Source organism: Aspergillus bombycis (assembly GCF_001792695.1).
Source record: "Aspergillus bombycis strain NRRL26010 chromosome Unknown contig00062, whole genome shotgun sequence".
Taxonomy (NCBI): domain Eukaryota; kingdom Fungi; phylum Ascomycota; class Eurotiomycetes; order Eurotiales; family Aspergillaceae; genus Aspergillus; species Aspergillus bombycis.
Window position 1 is genome coordinate 122451 of NW_019170064.1, and position 18944 is coordinate 141394.

At 51.9% G+C, this 18944-nt stretch overlaps 5 protein-coding genes across 5 annotated transcripts; 2 read left to right on the plus strand and 3 right to left on the minus strand.

The window, feature by feature from the left end:
* Positions 1 to 2843: 2843 nt before the first annotated feature.
* Positions 2844 to 5688, plus strand: ABOM_008014 (pectate lyase; the record flags this gene model as incomplete). Its single annotated transcript, XM_022535143.1, has 9 exons — positions 2844 to 3281; positions 3341 to 3701; positions 3753 to 3876; positions 3936 to 4098; positions 4146 to 4301; positions 4358 to 4637; positions 4688 to 4788; positions 4848 to 5032; positions 5097 to 5688. 9 exons carry the CDS (start codon positions 2844 to 2846, stop codon positions 5686 to 5688), a joined length of 2400 nt encoding a protein of 799 aa, XP_022387698.1.
* A 415-nt stretch (positions 5689 to 6103) lies between these two features.
* On the minus strand, positions 6104 to 7683 carry ABOM_008015 (putative amino acid permease; the record flags this gene model as incomplete). Its single annotated transcript, XM_022535144.1, has 2 exons — positions 6104 to 6150; positions 6201 to 7683. 2 exons carry the CDS (start codon positions 7681 to 7683, stop codon positions 6104 to 6106), a joined length of 1530 nt encoding a protein of 509 aa, XP_022387699.1.
* A 3958-nt stretch (positions 7684 to 11641) lies between these two features.
* On the plus strand, positions 11642 to 12898 carry ABOM_008016 (CorA family magnesium transporter; the record flags this gene model as incomplete). Its single annotated transcript, XM_022535145.1, has 1 exon — positions 11642 to 12898. The coding sequence occupies one exon, from the start codon at positions 11642 to 11644 to the stop codon at positions 12896 to 12898; it is 1257 nt and encodes a 418-aa protein (XP_022387700.1).
* Positions 12899 to 13260: 362 nt separating this feature from the next.
* Positions 13261 to 14793, minus strand: ABOM_008017 (uncharacterized protein; the record flags this gene model as incomplete). The annotated part of the gene is made up of 1 exon (XM_022535146.1): positions 13261 to 14793. One exon carries the CDS (start codon positions 14791 to 14793, stop codon positions 13261 to 13263), a length of 1533 nt encoding a protein of 510 aa, XP_022387701.1.
* A 2529-nt stretch (positions 14794 to 17322) lies between these two features.
* Positions 17323 to 18615, minus strand: ABOM_008018 (uncharacterized protein; the record flags this gene model as incomplete). The annotated part of the gene is made up of 1 exon (XM_022535147.1): positions 17323 to 18615. The coding sequence occupies one exon, from the start codon at positions 18613 to 18615 to the stop codon at positions 17323 to 17325; it is 1293 nt and encodes a 430-aa protein (XP_022387706.1).
* Between the last annotated feature and the right edge of the window lie 329 nt (positions 18616 to 18944).

Here is an 18944-nt window from a genome sequence, read left to right on the forward strand (position 1 = left end):
CGACGAACAGATTACCTACAACGTATGCCATCACTCGTATCAGAAGAGACGTTTCATAATGTGCCATGACTAGACCTTGGTGTCTTGATGGCCTCGCACCGTCAAGACGCCCCTCCAGCTTGCTTGGTAGATAAATTGAGACGAAGCGTGAATATAGATGCAAGCACGTACAGCGACGCAATGTTTGAAATCTTGCCTGGTTGACGTACTACCTTCTAGACGTCGAAGGAGAGTACGGGGCTTGCGCATCCGGCTAGTTGATAGTAGAGTGGGAGGATCGTGTGGGACCCATTCACACTGCAAGCAGTGACGTGTCGGTGTGCCCAGATGCACGCTCAATCTTAGACTTGATCTGTCATTTTCAGGCCGCCAGGATGGCCCGATCTGCACCAGGTCCAGGGCTGGGGATGTTAGTTACTTGGTGGGAACGAATAAAAGTATATTGATGAATCGGAGACTGGAAGTATAGCGTAGGGTCCTGGCTTTACTGTCGTAGTCGACAATATGTGCCAGGCTCCTTCCCTACCATACCTTGAAGCAGACTCAAGCATATCGAGGTCCGGTCATAACTTGGAAGAGGAGAGGAGTAGTCTTAGATTCGAACTGTGGATTGTCATACAGAAGAAGATCTTAGACACCCAAAGATCAGCGGCGGGGCGTCCACAGAAGGCACCGCCAAGCCAGAAGAACAGTCTCTACGCCAGCCACTGCCGTGAAGACCCACCGTCCTGCAGGCCGTCACCAATGCAAGGCTTCAAACGTGGTCAACGGGGCCTGAACATATGGCTAGCATAGGACGGCATCCAATGACGTGGATATATTCGCCGACCCCAGCTCTCGGAACCAACTGATTCGGAACTATCCAACTCAAAACGCCCCCTCAGCTACTCAGGTAGCTTCTTCCCCAAGTAGTGGATCTCAGTACGCTGTACACTGCTCGCCATCCAAACTGCAATCCTGGGGTGAGTGTTCAGTATACCTGCCACGTCACTATCTGCGGTTAACCAAGGAAATCTACGAATGCTTCGTGCGCTCTTTTTTGAAATTCCGGGAAATCACAAACCCGTCAATAACCAGGGTTGGATGGTACCCACAATATGTGCGATTAGTAGACTGGAACCAGTCCTGCAAGGTTGAGTCGTGGTCAAAGGGCCTTGCAGGCTCCCTGGTGGGTAATCCATCGGCAGCCGGGCGAAGAAGTGGGATGCTATGGCTTAGCACTAATGTATGAATGCCTGCATTCATCTCGGTAGTGCATTCACGCAATGTCCCAGTAACAGCCTTCAAATCTGTTGGAAACCTGATCATATTTGCATCGTAAAAGATTCGAACGATCGAAATACTAGTGTGAGATGTGTATTTAGGCAAATTGACTTGTCAAGACTCGTACCAACGCAAGTTCAAGAACAAAGATGGACAAGCCTTTTACTTTGATGGTGCTGAATGGCGCTGCTGCGAACAGAAACTTGATTATAGTTGTGTATGACCGTAGAGACATGGGTCTCTTCTCCCGCTTGCTAGATAGACAGTGGAATGCTGCATTTAGCACAAAGGCCACGGTTTGGGCAACGACTAGATCCTTAATACAGCGGCATGACGGTTTAGCCCGGTGTAGAACCAACAGATAAACTCTTGCTAAACTATTGGCAAGCCAGGTATTACAATAGCTCACCTACCTACATGGCCTATGAGACCACGTGGGTACAGCGCTAAGGAGGAGCTCGAATAAAGCAGGACTAGCCTTCAGAAAGAGTTCATCCCCTTTGATCTTCAGCCGGCGGACGCTTTCTTCAAGGCCATGGAGTACCGGTGTTTATTGATATAATGAACTTGAGGTTGCTTGGCTGACCGCGTTCCATGTCGATGGTGCGAGAGCCGAAGTCACCCTTCCGTTATCGTAATATTTCGAACGTCAACGTGGCTGCGAGATGCAGAACTAGGGCTAACCCACGGTGCAGTCTCAGAGCGCCAGTCCTCGGTAACAACAAGTATTCTACCATCTCAGCTTGGATTTATGAGTTCATCTGTTCTGCTTTACCAACCTCGAGAGGAACAGCGGTATATAATAGTCAGCCTGATAGCGGAAGGATGTGGAATATCGAAAGATACAGAAAAGACTTGAGATGAATATCAACAGAGACATGATGTCCGTCTGTATAATCCGAGCAACCAACGGTCAACATCTTGCTGAGAGGTACGTGCTAGCTTACTTGCCAACGGCCCCCAACGGCTTATGTCTGGAATTTGAGCATATACCCTGGTCAGCACTGGCCTCTCCTTTAACTAGGCAATGTCTTTCTCTTCTTTCATCTTTACTCTTGCGCCGTGATTTTCCGTTTCCACCGCACAGCAGCTACCAGAGAGCAAACAACGGCCGCTCTCGATTGCTGGCAAAATTGCTATCCGGCTGACTGGAGGAACTTAAGCGACGTTTCGGATTTTTAACCGAGAGAGGCTAAGTATCACCATCCAGGGCACCTCTAACCCCCGGGTGTTTCTCCCTGGTGTATTTATTCGCTATCAAATTCGGCCCGAGGGTCCCCTCCCGGCGGGGATGGTCGAATGATATTGGGAGATGAGGATGATCGCCTCCATTTTCCAAGGCTCGGCACGCCGATCGCAACATTGATAAATTGCCTGGAAGGGTCATGACTGCCTCTCACGGAAATTCCGCCAACGGTGAATGTAGGCTGGACCTTTACATGAAACGCTTGGTCTGAGATGCATCGCATGTGCCATGGCAGTTTCTCTCGGTCGCGCCGGCACACGGGGGGACGGAGACACATAAAGATGCCACCAGACGTGCAAGGCCGGATGGACAGAATGTCCCAGGAAACGTAAGCATGGGATCTTTATACCGGCGTGTGGCTGTGAGTGCGTCGCTTTTCGCAGTCGCGACAGCCCAGATCAGGGTTCGTCTGAGCCCGTCCACCGTGAACACCCTCGCGGAACCCGACTTTCACACCTGGGCCATTGAAAACGAAAGCCAGAATGCGTCCACGACGATTGACTCGCTCGACTTGACGTTGTCTGTGTCGTCCGATTCGGACTTAGAGGGCAACAGCTACAAATATCAATATACGCGGCCCGTCTCCCATCTCGGCGAAAGAGTCGTCAACCAAGGGATTACCACCTCCAGTGACAACCCCGGACCGATTACGTTGACTATCCAAGGCTTGGAAGCAGGGGAGCACACCCTGTTGACATGGCATAATGCCTGGGACAATTTGGACTCCGCTGCCACAATTTCGGTGTCGGTGGACGGTGAGGACAAGGCGTCGGTACGTCGTTTCAAACGAGACTCAGCCGTAATCAAGGCTCACATGGCGCGTTTGTCTAGGAAATTGAACAGTCCATTCGCGTGGATAACATTTGGGAGACCGCCACATCTTATGTGACATTTACTGTGGACTCGGTCGATCAACCGGTGGAAGTCATGTACACAGCCTCCAGTGCTGATGGACTTGTCTATCTCAACGGCTTCGAGGTTGACACCCCTGCCTTGAAAGACCAAATTTCATTCCCTGCCCCATCGCATCGTGATGAGCACCTGCAGCTGGGCGATGACGATAGCATCACAGCAACCTGGAGAGCACCGTCCTCTACGGATGCGGTCACTTACAATGTCTACATGGGAAACTCGTCCGATGCCCTTAATGTTGTAGAAGAAGGGCTGAGTGAAACACAGGTAACCCTATCAGGTACAGTATCCTTCTCCGGCCCGATTATCGAACCACGCTAACATAGCCAAGGGCTGAACACAATGGACACTTTCTACTGGCGTGTGGATGTGATTTCTGGCAGCAGCACATACACAGGTCGGATATTCCTGTTTCGGCTTGCGCAGTTAGCATTTCCGGGAGCGGAGGGATACGGGTGAGTCTTCATGCAGAGCTATGGAACACGCCGATTGTTCGCATAATAACATCAGACAGTCGCTTTGCCCGTGGCGGTCGCGGGGGCAAAGTCATCAAGGTCACCAGCCTGGAGGACAGTGAAGAGCCGGGAACACTGCGTTACGCGCTGGCAGTCGCGACTGGTCCCCGGATTGTCGTGTTCGACGTGGGAGGCGTCATCACGATCAATTCACGCCTCACGGTGAGTGACAGCTATGTCACGGTGCTGGTCAAACGGCGCCCGGCAAGGGCATCGCCGTCCAAGGCCATCCGCTGGGTCTCTCTGGTGCATCAGACGTGATCTTCAGGCATGTGCGTGTCAGACCAGGAAGTAGCTCGGGCGAGACGGTCGATGGCATGGGCATGGCAGGATCGAATTACTGCATTCTTGATCGCTGTTCAATGGTGAGCTACTATAAACCTCCAGGACCTCTATGCGCAGTGATTGACCGACACCATAGGGGTGGGGAATCGACGAGTGCTTCTCGTCCCGCACGGCGCATAACATCACCTTCCAGCGAAACATGATCTCGGAGCCCCTCAACGTCGCGGGACACAAGAACTATCCTGAAGGGACCGCTCATGGGTATGCAGCAACCATTGGGGGCGACGTGGGCTCCTTCCACCATAACCTGATTAGCCATGCGGAAGGCCGAAGCTGGAGCATGGGTGGCGGTGTCGACGACAACTCGACCTTTGCTGGCCGCCTCGATATTCGGAATAACGTGGTGTACAACTTCGGTATGGCGATCCCTTCTATCCTGTCTACAGTCCAGTTAATAACCCGGTAGGCTCGCGGGTTACTGATGGCGGTGCGAAGGAAGTGAATTTCGTGGGTAATCTGTACAAGCAGGGGCCTGCGAGTAAACTAACATATGCCCTGCAAGCGACGGTGAGAGCTCTGTCGAGCTGAGTGTATGATGTTATGACTAACCGGTCTGGACGATACAGTACGAAGATAACTTGCCCGGAACCCAGCAATATCACTGTGCTGGAAATTCGATGCCCGACGTATTTGACCAGGATTCCGTGCAATACCCATCAGGGGATGGTACCGGTCAGACCTCAAAGATCGCCTGCTATGCAGACGTCAGTATTGACCCGGCACCTGAGTACCAAAAGTTCTTCGATGAGCCGTACGTCCGGACCCCTTCGTCCTATTCTCTTCGGGCACGAGTGCTAACTAACCTGCGAGATCAGTTTCTTTCCGTCATACATCGAAGAGCATACGTCTACAGAAGCCTACAAGCGTGTGCTCTCGGACAGTGGCGCCAGTCAGCCCGTCGTCGATGACCACGACAAGCGTATCATCCAGGAGACCCTGAATGGAACGGCCACGTACAGCGGCTCGAAAACCGGCAAGCCGGGTCTAATCGACAACGAAGCAGATGCCGGTGGACTGGAAGACTTCCCGACGACTACGCGGCCGACAAGTTGGGACGCCAACGACGATGGCATTGCCGACTGGTGGGACGGCTCCACTGGCGGAGGTGGGTATACGGCGATCGAAGGCTACATCAATTTTATGGCGGAGCCGCATGTGTTTGTGGCTCCAGGGGCATCGGTCAAGTACGACTTGGCCGGCCTGGCCGCCGGATTTTCCAATCCAGCTTTTAAGGTATCCGGCGGGGAGTTGGGCTCGGTCTCTGTAGACGGTACAGTGGCAACGTACACTGCGGGTGACCAGGCCGGGGTGGACCGGTTCAATGTGACCATCTCAGATGATGAGGACAGTACCTGGGAGAGGTCAGTGGGTGTCGCGATCTTTGACGACGCTGGGTCGGTAGAATGATGGCAGAGCGAGGCTATCACGGGTATGCCATGTGTACGGTGCAGCTCTCCTGGACTGATATACAGTGAGGTTTACAGTCAAAAGCAACTATGCAAAATTCATGTATTCAATGAATCCCAATAAATTCAACGAGAATATTGTAACTACTATCCAAACCTACGCTCATCGGCGAAGTATGATAACGGTACGAAAGTCCTGGACTGCTGAACGCCAAACCCGCATCGTAGAGATACCGCCACTCTCAATCGTGAGATCGAAATTTGCGACAAGTGGTGTGAAACAGGGCCAGAAATCATCATGTCACCCTGGCTGGACACCCTTTCTCCCATGTCAAATGTTGCTAATGGTTCGACGGGGTTCGGGATTCGGCCAGGAGGCGAGGTGTATCGACTTTACAGGTTCAGATGAAAGAGCTTCACATATCCTGAGGCATTCCATCTGATAGGGGAGGTCCTACGTAAACTAGAATAAGTTAGCAGAGAAATCTCCTCTTGTTGGGCAAGACGGTATACCTTTCCTGGCGTGAACCAGATACCATACAAATGCCAAGGCCGTGAACCCCATGAAGACCACCGACGCATAGTTCATCGAGACGGGTGTGACAGGCAAGGTGGAAGGCATACTGAACAGGACGAGCTCAAAGGCAATCCACGCTAGAGCAATGAGATTCACTGTCGTTCCTAACGCTCGACCACAGTTCCATCGTGCTTTGGATACTTCGGCGCGCTTGTTGTAAAATAGGGAGATGCTGATTGGAATGGAATAGGTGATGGCCAGAGCAATCACACCAACCGAGACGAACGCTGTAAAGGCACTGCTGCTGCCCAGGTTAATCAATCCCAAGAGCATCTGGACTACGGTCACAAGACCCAATGCCCATAGTGGAATGCGGAGGCGATCGTCCACACGAGAGAAAAGCCTTGACACGGGGAGGGCCGTATCTCGTGCGAGAGCCCAAGTACAACGAGAGGCGGCGTTGGTAATGCTGATGGAACAGAAGAACCCGACGACGAGAAGGAGAGAGACGAGACCGACGGCGCCGGCCCGTGTCCCCATCACCACCAGGAACACATAGGGAATCGGTTGGCCGCTTGGCGCATGGGTGATGTCGACCAGCTCAGGAAGAGTGACACAGAGAGGGATCACAAAGAAAAGGCCGGCGATGCCACCGACCGGGATGCAGAGGGCCATGGCCTTGGGCACCTTGATCGCCGGGGCATGTACTTCCTCTGCCATGGAGGAAACCATTCCTATCGCAGAGAAGACAAAGGCTGGGGGGAGCAGACCGATACAGAATGAAAAGTTTCCCCAACCGGATAGGGAGGTATCGTACTGCGCAAGGGCATCGGAGGGTGTGTGGCGACCAGCTTTGGCGGAAACGGAGACTGCTACTAGAACTACAAGGATGCTAACCAGCGTCCAGGCCGCACAAAGGGTGTCTACAACTGGGAGGAAGCGGTTGCCGAAGCCACAGATGAAGAAGGCCAGGATACAGATTGCGTAGAGTACTAGAAGAAGCTGCCAATCTGTAGCTTCCCAGCTGGCATAGATGGACACCGTGGCAACTAAGAGTTGCGCAAACGCGAAGTTGACCCCAAGAGTGATGGTCCAGTTCCCGATCAGCCACACCCACGCTGTGATAAATGAGAGAAGCTTGGCATGTTTTCCAGATAACTGGAAGGACCAGTAGTAAGGACCGGCCGAGGTGGGATATCGCGAGACTAACTCGGCGAGCGACATGGCCACGCACTGATCCATGAGGCAGACCACGATCCAGCCGACGAAGATTGAGAGTTGACCACCGCCATAGATGGCTTGCATGAGTGCACCGCTTTCAGCGAAGGGGATTCCAGCAATCGACAACGATTGAAACAGGAGCGTGAAAAGCGAGCGGTTTCGACGGAGTTCCGAGGGATATCCCAGCTCCCCGAGCGCCTGATCAGGGTCATCTTCTCGCGCCTCCAAGGGCTTCTCTGCGTCGATCTTGTCGGACATTTCGGGCTCACAACCATGAGAAATACGGAATGAGCGCGATGCTCATGGACTTCGGGGCAACCCATATTGTATACATATAGTCCGTACCGTAGATAAGGGCCAGGTCATCTGCTCCCCCTTGCTTGTTGCCTATCGAATCCGTCGTCAATGCTATTGGCCCATCCGGGCCAGATACCGACACATCGTCACGAAGCATGTAGAAAGACGTCACTTGCAGGTCGTGTAGTCTGGAGAGGCGGTAAATATTGCGCGATCAGGTTAAGATAGCGTCGCTAAAACGCGGGGAGAGCTTCGCATCCGAGCTTGCCGATCTGCACTGAGGAAGCGAGATAGCCTCGCCTAAACCGTTTACGGGAATTTTAACCATATAGACTTTGCAATCTCCCCTCACGGTCTCCACTCCTTGACCACTATCGGCTGTTTGCGATTGGATCGATCATCAAAGCTGCAAGTGGATGCGTCACCAACGGTCGAGATCCAGAGTAATATTGCGCACGAGCTTGACCAATGTATGTACATTGTCGCCCGGCTAATTTAATCTTCGATTGCCGAACACGACCAGAAAGACAAACAGCGTCATTGTTGTAAAGATAGGCCGAGCGAATCGTGGTGCACAATGCCCCGAAGAAGATAGCTCTCACATAGTAGTGTTCAGGGACCGCTGAAAGAAGCAAGCATCCAGAGTTTGCACGGCGTACCCCATCTAGGACGGTCACGAGATGCCACCCTTCACCGTGAGCCTCTACTATGTCACTTTACCAGGACCTGGTATTTCTCTCCACCAAAACCAGCTACTAGCCAGATCATATCTGCTTGCCATATTATCTTCTCCCATTATCTTGTGTCCATGGGTTGTTCTCTCGCCATGCCTTCGCTTGCTGGCCTGTTTCTGTAGGCGTCTGCTAGATTTTGTCGCAGATATCTAAACCTACAATGATCCTGATGATGACTTATGAGAGAATAACAATGATGTAATGATTCAGCACTACCGCTGTTGCCTGAAGAGTCCCCTTCGTGGACGAACCTGCCTGTCTTTCACTTCTCTCATCCCGCAGGACGGCTCCATCAACCTTTCCCCAGAGACACTCGATTCACTATACACCTCCAGTGTCTATTGAATCCACGCTAGTACGTCATGTCGGCTTTCGACGATATGCCTTCCTTATTCATACCAAAGAAGCGATGCCACGAGGAGATACCACACCTGACGGGTAGGAAAGACAGACTCAACTCTGAGTCAGACAAGGCGAGGAAGAAACTGAAGGCACACGGTTCTTTCGATGCGCAGTTCTGGACAGCAGCGGCCGAGGTCGAAGCGATCGTACTATCCAAAACACGAGTAGTTTCCGAGATATCTCTTGCGGAGTTTGAAGGGGAGCCCTCAGTTTAGGAATGCACGGAGGAAGCCAAGATGCTTTTCGAGCAAATAAGGGCTCAACACCTTCGACTGACATCGTATCAAAAGCAGGCATTGACCCTGACGAGAAAAGAAGGAAGTTTACGCGAAAGCTTCATGAGCCTTTTTACGAGCAGCCGAATGGGCCTCGGGATTGCAACTGTAGTGGGACCCAGGGATTCTAGTATTCAGAGTAACTTTCGACGTAACCTGCTAGCAGACTATGAGAGCGTCGGTGAGAACGGGCTTGTTTGGTGCCCAACTTTCAACACTGGTTTCACCCAGATTTTATGACTGCTTCCCATCTATTCTCATACAGACACGGACAGGCGACTATGGACGGTATATTCGGGAAAGTCCGGCCGGCTGAACTCTTTTCATCAAGGAATGGGTTGATCATGTGCTCGATTATTAAGCGATATTTTAATACTGGTGTCATGGTCCCCGAAAGACAAACAAAGTCTATGCTATCGAACTGGATCAGACAGGAATCCGGGAATACAAATTCCGTATCATCGATAGCACACGGGACCAGCTGGATAGAGTTATCAATAACTGTGGCCTCACTTGGAGGAGGCTCGATAACCGAGTCTTGCAGTTCAGGGGGAGTTACAGGCCTGCAGGTGTTACGACGCGCGTGGAAAGTTGGCCCCGGCCAGAGAGCTGCATTCCATCTCACCGACGAGTTGAGAAAGCCCTTTTAGGGTACTCCTGGACGTTATATTGCCAAAAATATGCTCCGAGCATTGGTGGAAGAGCTTGGGCAGGAGTTTGAGCACTTGATGGGGGGCGCAACTTTAATGAGTAGGGGGTAGATGATATACTGCTCAGCACGGCAGCAGCCCAGGTGGTGCAAGTTGATGGGTCGGATGACGACGATATGGATGATGATGACATGAATGAAGAGGACTACTACTAGACAGCTTCATCATACCTTGCTTCTGATAAGACCGGCTTTTTTTTTTTTTTTTTTTTCGTTTGCTTACTTTCATTATGTGATGCCATCCAGAGGGAAATTGTTATTCTATGTCGAATAGGTTAGCTATATCAATAACAACTTCCCAGGATTGTTCAGAAGCTACTCCAGGCTGCCACCCGCGTGTTCACCGGACATCAGCCGCCAGGGCCAGATGCTTGTTCGTAATCTTGCATAAGTTAGTACCGGATGGCGCCAAACTTGGTGGTTAGTGTCGTCTATGGTGAGAGCCTGCCTCACGTGCGGATCAAGGAAATTTTGATTATCAGATTAGATTGATACGTTCTCGCGCGTTTTGATAGGCTCCTGCACGGCCCCGACCGTGTCCAGAATCGAGTTATCCCTGTACAGGAGTACTAGTAGTACAATGGAGGCCAACCCACGGCCAAGACAAATAGTGAGATGGAAAGCGCATCTTTGCGCCTGGTACCACATTTTCGACGTTTCGCCGGTGCTACGCCAGGTTGTCGATGTCTTTCTACGACGACAGCATATCCTATGGTCCACCATTGGGCTGTCACGTACTTCACTCGTGTCTTGAGCCTCCACTACGAGATTCAACGAGGGTCGCCATTTTCCTCCTTTTCAATTCGTTTTTCTTTTTGTCGTTTTGAGCATTCGTGCAATAGGTTGGAAATCGGAAGCTCGCCATGGTAGGTGCTGCTTCACTCAATCCTGTTCAACCAGCCAGCGCAGGGGAGCACGACACCTGTACCGGATCCTGAAAAGCCCGGTCTGTCAGCTTCAAATGAGAGAGCGGTTCCAGAAAGATCTATCTCGGTAGCTATCTCACAGCGAGAACATATCTATTGGGCTCGGAAGTTCGAACCGCCATCAACCACTCGTGGAGGGACAGCCAAAAGTATAGTTGTATCGCGACGACCGCGGTTATCGCCCTCGGAGTTCCGTGTGTAGCTGTCTGGAAGATCCTGAATATGGGCCAGAAGCAGAACTAGGGAGTCATGCTGTAAGGTCGGAGCCTCTCAACAATTGATTCCAACTCGAATCTTAGTAATCGCTGGGGCTCTACCCCGGTGTTCCGAGAACAAGAAAATCCCCCTTCTCGACGATGAGAGGCCTTTCATCACCTTCAACAGTTCCGATAAAATTCTAAAGAGCTTACGGGATATCTTTCTATTCCCAAAAGTATTTTTGAGACTTTTTTTTCCACCATTGAAGGTGCTAGTCAGGCTTGAGATATGGTCAACCCCCCTCACTCGGATATCCTACTAGAATATATATGTCGCAGCTACGGAACTAGTACAACGCCCAACTTATTTAGAAGGGCAAATTTCGTAACATTAAGGGGTTCATAATTCTGAGAAAAATTTGCACTTCTCTATCAAAGAATGTATTATGAAGATTTTATTTTCCGATGAATTTTTCGGATTTTTCTGAAGACACGATCGGGGATAGTAAACAAAACACAATGCCGGCGTCAACCGGTGTCACGTGCATATGCCGTGTTGTTTACTTTCCGACGAATTACTCCGTCCCTAGTTATACAATGTCTTTCTTCCTCTTTCACTCTCTCCTCAACCGAGGATTAACTTGACGTTCCCGTTCACGCACGGGATACCAACGCAATGCTGATCTCCACTAGTTGTTCTTCGCACATCCGGAGAGCAGTCCCCAAAGTACTTCACTTCTCGATTATCCCAGAGGCTCGGAGCGCAGCCCAATTATGGCACCAACCAAATCCCCGCGCAACTCCACCCGGCCAGAATCTGGGCTTCAGGATAATTCACCCGTTTCGACCGATCCACTCTCAGCCCGATCCAAATCACCATGATACACCTCAAAGGCAACGGTTGTTTGATTTATCGCTTAGCTTTTCGCGAACGCAGCTGAGTGGGAACACGGACATGCAATACACGCGCTACAATGGCCATGGCGTGGCGATGCCCTTCAACCGGCTGACGAAGCTCGACATGGTCAACCAATTTGGCCTAAGCGCACGCGATCTGCGCACACTTGATGTCCCATCGGATGGCTTCCCACATCTCCTCATCCGAGAATCCACCCTGCTGATCCATATGTTCAATCTACGGCTGCTGGTGCAAGCCGACCAGATGCTGGTCTTCCACATAGAACCAACGCCCACACAAGAACCCGATACGATCTCACGCGTCTTCCTCCGTGATCTGGAGTCGAAACTACGCGGGGACCCCGGCTTGGGAGTGTCCGTGGGCTTGCCGTACGAACTGCGCGTCCTCGAGGCGGCATTGGCGGCGGTCACCTCCACCCTCGAAGCGGAATATGTGCTAACCAAGGATCAAGTTATGAAGACCCTACGAATGGTGGATAAGGAAGAAGGCGAGATCCATTCGAATCTTCGAACATTGTTAGAGCTCGTGCGAAAACTCGCAGCGACCGAAAAGCGCGCGCGGCAGGTCCGCAGTGCGGTCCAAGACGTGTTGAATACGGACGAGGATATGGCCGGGATGTACCTCAGCGACAAGCAAGCCGGAAAGCCCCACCACGTGGAGGACCATCAGGATGTGGAATACTTGCTGGAGGCGTACTACAAGGCGAGTGATGCGGTCGTCCAGGAAGCGGCGAGCCTAATGGGAACAATTCAACAGACGGAAGAGAGTATACAGTCGATGCTGGACGTGCGACGCAACCAGATCATGGTGCTGGAAGCCAAGATTGAGATCCTAATGTTAGGAATGGCCGTGGCAACGCTCGTAGCGGGCTGGTACGGCATGAATGTCGTCAACTACTTCGAAGAGAGCGGCACGGCCTTTGCAGCACTGGTTTCATCCTGTCTGGTCGCCATCGCGTTTCTTTCGCGATATGGCTTCCGGCAGCTGCGGAGGATCCAGAAAATGCATCTATAGAGCGAGACCTTCGGCAGCCACCATGCCACAGATGACTTGATGTATCTCCCAAGCCACCGACAGCGTAACGAAAAATTGAGCATTCGAGAGATATCATTGTGATATTTCAATGATATGGGGGTCTCGGCGTGCATATGGGCGGTGAATTGCATGAGTACAATCTACACACCCAAAAGTTCAAGTTGAGTCTTGAGCTTCTGCTGGAATATTCGAGAGGGCTATACACCACCGCGCTAATAATAAAGCGGTAGGCTTTACTGTGTGAGATGAGATGTACTACCATTCCTCAGTCGCTGATGTCACAGCCTTAACGGTAACTTCTAGACTATCGACAACGGTTGCAGGTAACAATATGCTGGCATTCATGTCTGGGCAGAATGAGACGGAGCTTCCTCTCGCCCGTTCCACAGGACAGTGGAATATTGGAAGACATCGTACAGTTCTTGGTCGCCGTAGACACTGATCCGGACGTCAGCGGGCACGATGCCATAACGCTGGCTACAAATTGCGGCATTGCTGGACACCTCGAGGACCTCCGAGATCAGGTATGTGAGGAGTCGAGAAATTCCACCGAGAGACTCCGCTTCAATGATCACTGGCTGACCTGCGACCCGAGACTCCAGAAAATGCTGGATCTTACGACTCACGTAGTCCGCATCGAAGGTAGGGACTGGCGCCGTATGGGCTTGTGTTAAGCAGCAGTGGCCATAGACATTCAGTAACTTTCCCGCCGTGGGCTTTCCGAATAGAGCGTCGGCGATCCGCGAAGGCGTCCTGAACGATAAAGAGGGAAGAACAACCCGCTCCAGATAGCTTAGGATAAGTTCATTGACCAGGTCTACTACGTGACCCTTCCATGGGTCGACCAAAACTGCAAGATTTTGATTTTGCTGCGAGCTGGTTTCGAGAGGGACGCCGCCGCTGGTGGCTATATCCGGAGGCACATGCGGCATAAATGGGTGAAGTCGTAAAGCCTCAAGTTCCTGAGCTCGAAAGACATGCTCTCCCAGAGGATATGGTCCAAGGCAAGCTGACTCTGGTGGGGGTGGTGGGCAAAGAGAAATCATGTCGGCATCGTCCGGAGGCGCTGAATGCATATGCAGTAACTGTAGCCCCGAGAAGTCGAAGCCCTCCCGAAGCTGCCGCTCAAATCGGTCGACATGTGTCTCTGGTTTCCGTAGAGGGTGACTGTGCCCAGCAAACGATGTCTGAGTGAAATCAGTGCCGCCGGAGAAGAAAAGAAAGGAGTGAGCAGCACGGTCCCTGTTGAAACCAAATCGGCCGAACTTGTACTCTGCCACTGGGATTCGCATCCACACTCCAGCGGCACATCCGCGCCGTCTATCCGGCGATTGTGCCCTCCAAGCTGCAACTTGGTTCTTCGCTTGTGTGTAGTCCACAACCCCAACCGACTCAGAAGGCTCGACATCCGCTCTTTTATGCTCCAGATCTGGCCCGTCCAACTGGTCATTGATCTCATCCCGTCTGCGAGCATCGTGATAGCCCCAGTCATACCGATTGATAGTCAGCACACCCGCAGCACTGGTCTTGTCATCGTTCAAGGTATTCCCAGAGTCGGGCTCGTAAGGAGAACCGGAAACGCGGAGGATCCGCCCAATCTCCTCGCTAGGATCGACGTTGGAGTGTGATAGAAACCAGCCCGAAACTATTTTGGTCTCAATATCTACCAGTTGGAACGCTTTCCATCTGCCATTTTGCGCCGGAATGTTGAATTTCAAATGATGTACTTTCACGGTTCCAGACCAGTCAGGCTGAGTGCTAGGGAACCTTTGGATAGGCACCGAGCTGCCGAGCCATATGTTGTGTAGTTCGCCGAAGCAAAGACATCCTGATTCTATAGAGAAGGTAGCGTAGCTTTGAGGCGTGGTTGTCATAATGTCGAGATATTCTCTGGCATATCAAAAGGACTTCAGAAGGCAGCCATCCGGACACGTATATATATTCTTACAAGATGAAGCCCGCTGGTCCAGTGCGGGTCCAGCAAACGGACGATCAGGAGTCCCGCTGTGGGTCATCTTCCATGCCATGATAGCGGCTATATACTACGTACTGGAAGAGTGGTTGGTTGAACATGCATCACAGCTGATGTTTTACTCAGTGGCTAGACTAACACCTTGGCTGCACCCTAAGGCCTCCCATGTCAACGCGTGAAAAGATCTGTCATTGCTATTAGGAATCAGGTTTATTCCTGGGTCCAACAACAAAGTCAGTCCCACCCCGTTTAAACAACCTCTCCGCGAGGCTCAAACGTTCGACCCGGAAGTTATAATTCTCCTTCACTGCCACACAGTTCCGAAAATGTTGAGGTAAATCAGCCTCCAAGAATGCTCGATAATAGGCCTCTCTGCTAGGGGGGTGTGGGTGGAAAATGGTTTCCATGCGTCTCCAGTCATCTGCATTGCCCTCCTCCCAGTGATACGTGCAAGCCCTACAGTACGTGCCGGGTTCCAATGTTCGTGTCCGAAAGTCCCAGTATGGAAATGATGCTGACGCCTGCAGTCTCCATGAAGGTTCGTCCTCCTTCTCCGCCAGTGGTGCAGGATTCCACCGGCGCCGGGGTCGTCCACCAGTGTGGGCTCCTTCACGCCGGTGCTTTTACTATTCCCTAACCCGGCGTTGGTAGTCTCTTTCATGCCCCTTCCGTCGATTTTGGTAAGCCCGCTCCATTTCCTTCTCACCCCCATGGAGCTCTATACCCACAGCCTTTGCTCGAGCAACATCCATTACGTGGTGTGGAGGCTGTTCAGGATGGTAAATGATGGGGAGGTTTAAGCGATGAAGATCCCCTAGAGTCAATGCGAACTTTAAACAGATATCACGCATGTGAGCTACTTCGTACTCGGGCCGGAGATAACTGCATTTATAACATGAACGGCTTAGGGTCGGGAAATAAAGAAAAGGGCCGAAGTCGGTACAGGTCCGGCACCAGGGATGGCAGAACTCAGTGAAAAGCCGACCGATGGAAAAATATGATGCGCACTTGGTAATATCCATCATACGGAGCGTGTCGGAGGCCAAGTCCCTCAACAAAGAGTACGCCGGAAGCGATTCGACTAAACGCCTTCCTCTTGAACTGACTCGACGCAACCTCCCGAGACTGGGTAGATCGAGATTGAGCAAGATTAAGTGGAGGATTTCGAGTGGGAGCCGATCAAACAGAGGTGTATATCTGGGCTTGATTCCGGATTTCTTATGAGGGGGAGCTTTGTATACCATCATCGCGGGCTTGGAATCATCTGGACTGAGGTAGAAATCCAGGGTCTCCCTGCACGGCTTCTCGCACCGATATGCTGTACCTGACGCCATGTGAAACAAACTGTTGTTCGAGTGGCTTGGATAGAATGAACCAGGTGAACATCAAAGAGTAATGCTCTCGTCCCTTCTTTTTTGAAGTTCTCGGCCTCTCTTTCCAGTGCTTGCATCGTGAATACGTTCTCCCAGGGGCGGTACCAAGACTCTTGGCCGGAGGGAGGTGGTGCCTTGGTCGAATGAAAGGGGAGCTACAGCATCAATTGATTCCATCGATCCTATGATGGTGTAAGCACACATTTCTGTACCGTGATCGGTACTAAATAAATACGATCTGGGCTAAAGGATCATCAATATCATCCGCTTCCTCTGCTTCCTCCTCCTGCTCCTCCTGTTGTTTCTCTTCCCCTTCCTCCTCCTGCTGGTTGCCCTCAGCGCCCCCGCCGCCGTGGCCACCTCCAACTGGCCAGTATGGCCCGTTCGGATGGTCATATACCACCGTTGCCCTCCTTGCCACAAGATGGTCAGGGCAGTAGCAGCCCACTGGCCGGGGCTCAGGTGGGCCAGCGCGAACACACTTGGAGTTTGAACCTTGTCTATCTTCACATTGGATAAATGGACCGTGATGCTTGCAGCCGCACGAATATTGCTCCTCGATATAGTGGCACCTTCAACCCATAAGACAGCATCCAGTGATGATGGCCTTTGTCCTACTTACATAGCGGATTGTATCTGGAAGCTTAGTGGCTGTTCTGGATTATTAGTTTCAACTTAGAACGCAATGGGCATGCAGCTTACGAAGCTTGTTGTAGTAGAAAGCTTTACTCGCCAAGCTCAAGCGAAACGAGAATGGATGTGGAGGATGGTAGTTATGTCGCATACCACAAACTGGAGCTACTCCTATACTTATACAAGCCTTCCTGCTGTCTTGCACCTTCCTTCTTCTGTGGGATGCAAAGGGTTGACCGTAAGAGGCAGGGGCGTGTTCGGGTGCCGCGAACAAGAACACTGCCGTCAGACGCTGATGAACGAAATGAAGTGCACTCAAAATTAAAGAAGCATTCGACACATATGTACAACTAAAGTTAACCATAAAAGGAAGGTAGGCCCTAGTATCCGATTGACCCCGTGGTTGACGTTGATTCCGCAGTGCCTTACGCAGTGGCGCCGGAGATCTTGAGGGTGTAGTCCAGCCCTTGCTGCACCTCCTCGGTGAGCTTGAAGGCATCATACTGGTAGAGTCTCTTGGGAGTGTTGGCAATCACGACGCTGGCTTCTTCATTCCTGGCAACCACAGCCGAGCCCGACCCATTCTCGAGCGCGACATACCGAACAGCGCCTGTGTTGGTGTTACGGATAGCCAGCGTTGCAGTGAATACTCCGCTGGCGGTAATGCTCACTTGAACGTTGCCAGCTCCGGTATTGCGGAGGGGGATGATGTTGGCACCCATATACTGAGGCTTGCGAGAAGACTGGACCACATAGGTACCATCGCCTTGGGAATCAGTATTCGCGTAGTTGAGGTCGCTCCTTTGGCTGAGGAATGCTTTCTGAGCAATTGTGTGGCCGATGTCCACATAAGCCATGCGAGCCCAATAGCGACCGACAATCTCCTGCACGGATGCAGACGCCGAAACGCGCGCAAGGGTATGGAGAGGCGTCTCATTGCTGCCCTTCTCATATTGCTGGAACAGCTGGCGAACCACATCGCTGCCCAGGGCCTCATAGTTGTCCGGGTTGTTAGTCAAATATGTCAAGAACGGCCACGCCTGGTAGTAGTTCCCACTCCCCGTTGAGCCATCCACGATGACCTGGAAGGAATCTCCGATCACTTTGTTCAGCTCGATCATGGTATCACCGGTCTGTTGGTTGTAGTTGGACCGTGCCTTCGCACATAGTGGAGAGGTGATGAATGTATCCGCCACCCAATTGGCGACCGTTTCCCACCATGCACCTGTCGCAGTCTGGTCCACCCAGGTCCGACTGTGATAGGTGAGGGCATGTCCATACTCATGGACGGTGACTCTCGGATCTGCGAGGGAAGATGGAATCACCTCCAACCAGCTGAGACCGGTGCTGGGGTCAGACTTCAGCACGCCTGCGGCACCGCCCAGATCATTTACTTCGTAGACATTTTCCTTCCACAGGGTCGTCACTGTGTTGGGGTCCGCGTTATATGGGATCCCCGAGGTCGTCCACCCGAGGTCACCGACATAGCAACTATAGGCAGCTTCCAGCATGGTTAAAACCCCGTCCGCATTGCTCTGGTCCGACGAATAGAGGCGAAAATGGTCGGAGTCCTTGTAGCTCGCTCCGCCGGGGCCAACATTCGGATTAGCCGTGAATGATATTGGCTGAGCACCGGAAGTAGCTTGCGGGGCTGGTACTGCAGAGGCCTGAATTGCCGACAACAGAAGGATAGGAATGATCTGTTTCTTGGACGCCATGGTGGTCGAATGGAAGGTGATGATTGCTTGTTGCACCCTTCATCTGGGGGCCCCGGTCACCGTTTATTTATACTTATCCCGGTATTTCGAAACACAGGACCCCTTAGCGCCAAGAAGGGCTTGGAGCGACTAGGGCACTTGTCAGTCATCTGCTTGAGGGACTAACATGAATATGAGACATTTTCAGACAACCAGTCCTGTCGTGCTCCTCCACTGCAATACCTGAGGCCGGATCTACGATGTGAAGCCTCTTGGCTCAGGAGAAATAATTAAACCAGGTTTGAGCCAGGCATTGGGAGCATGACGATCAGGTGATGGAGGAATGGCCC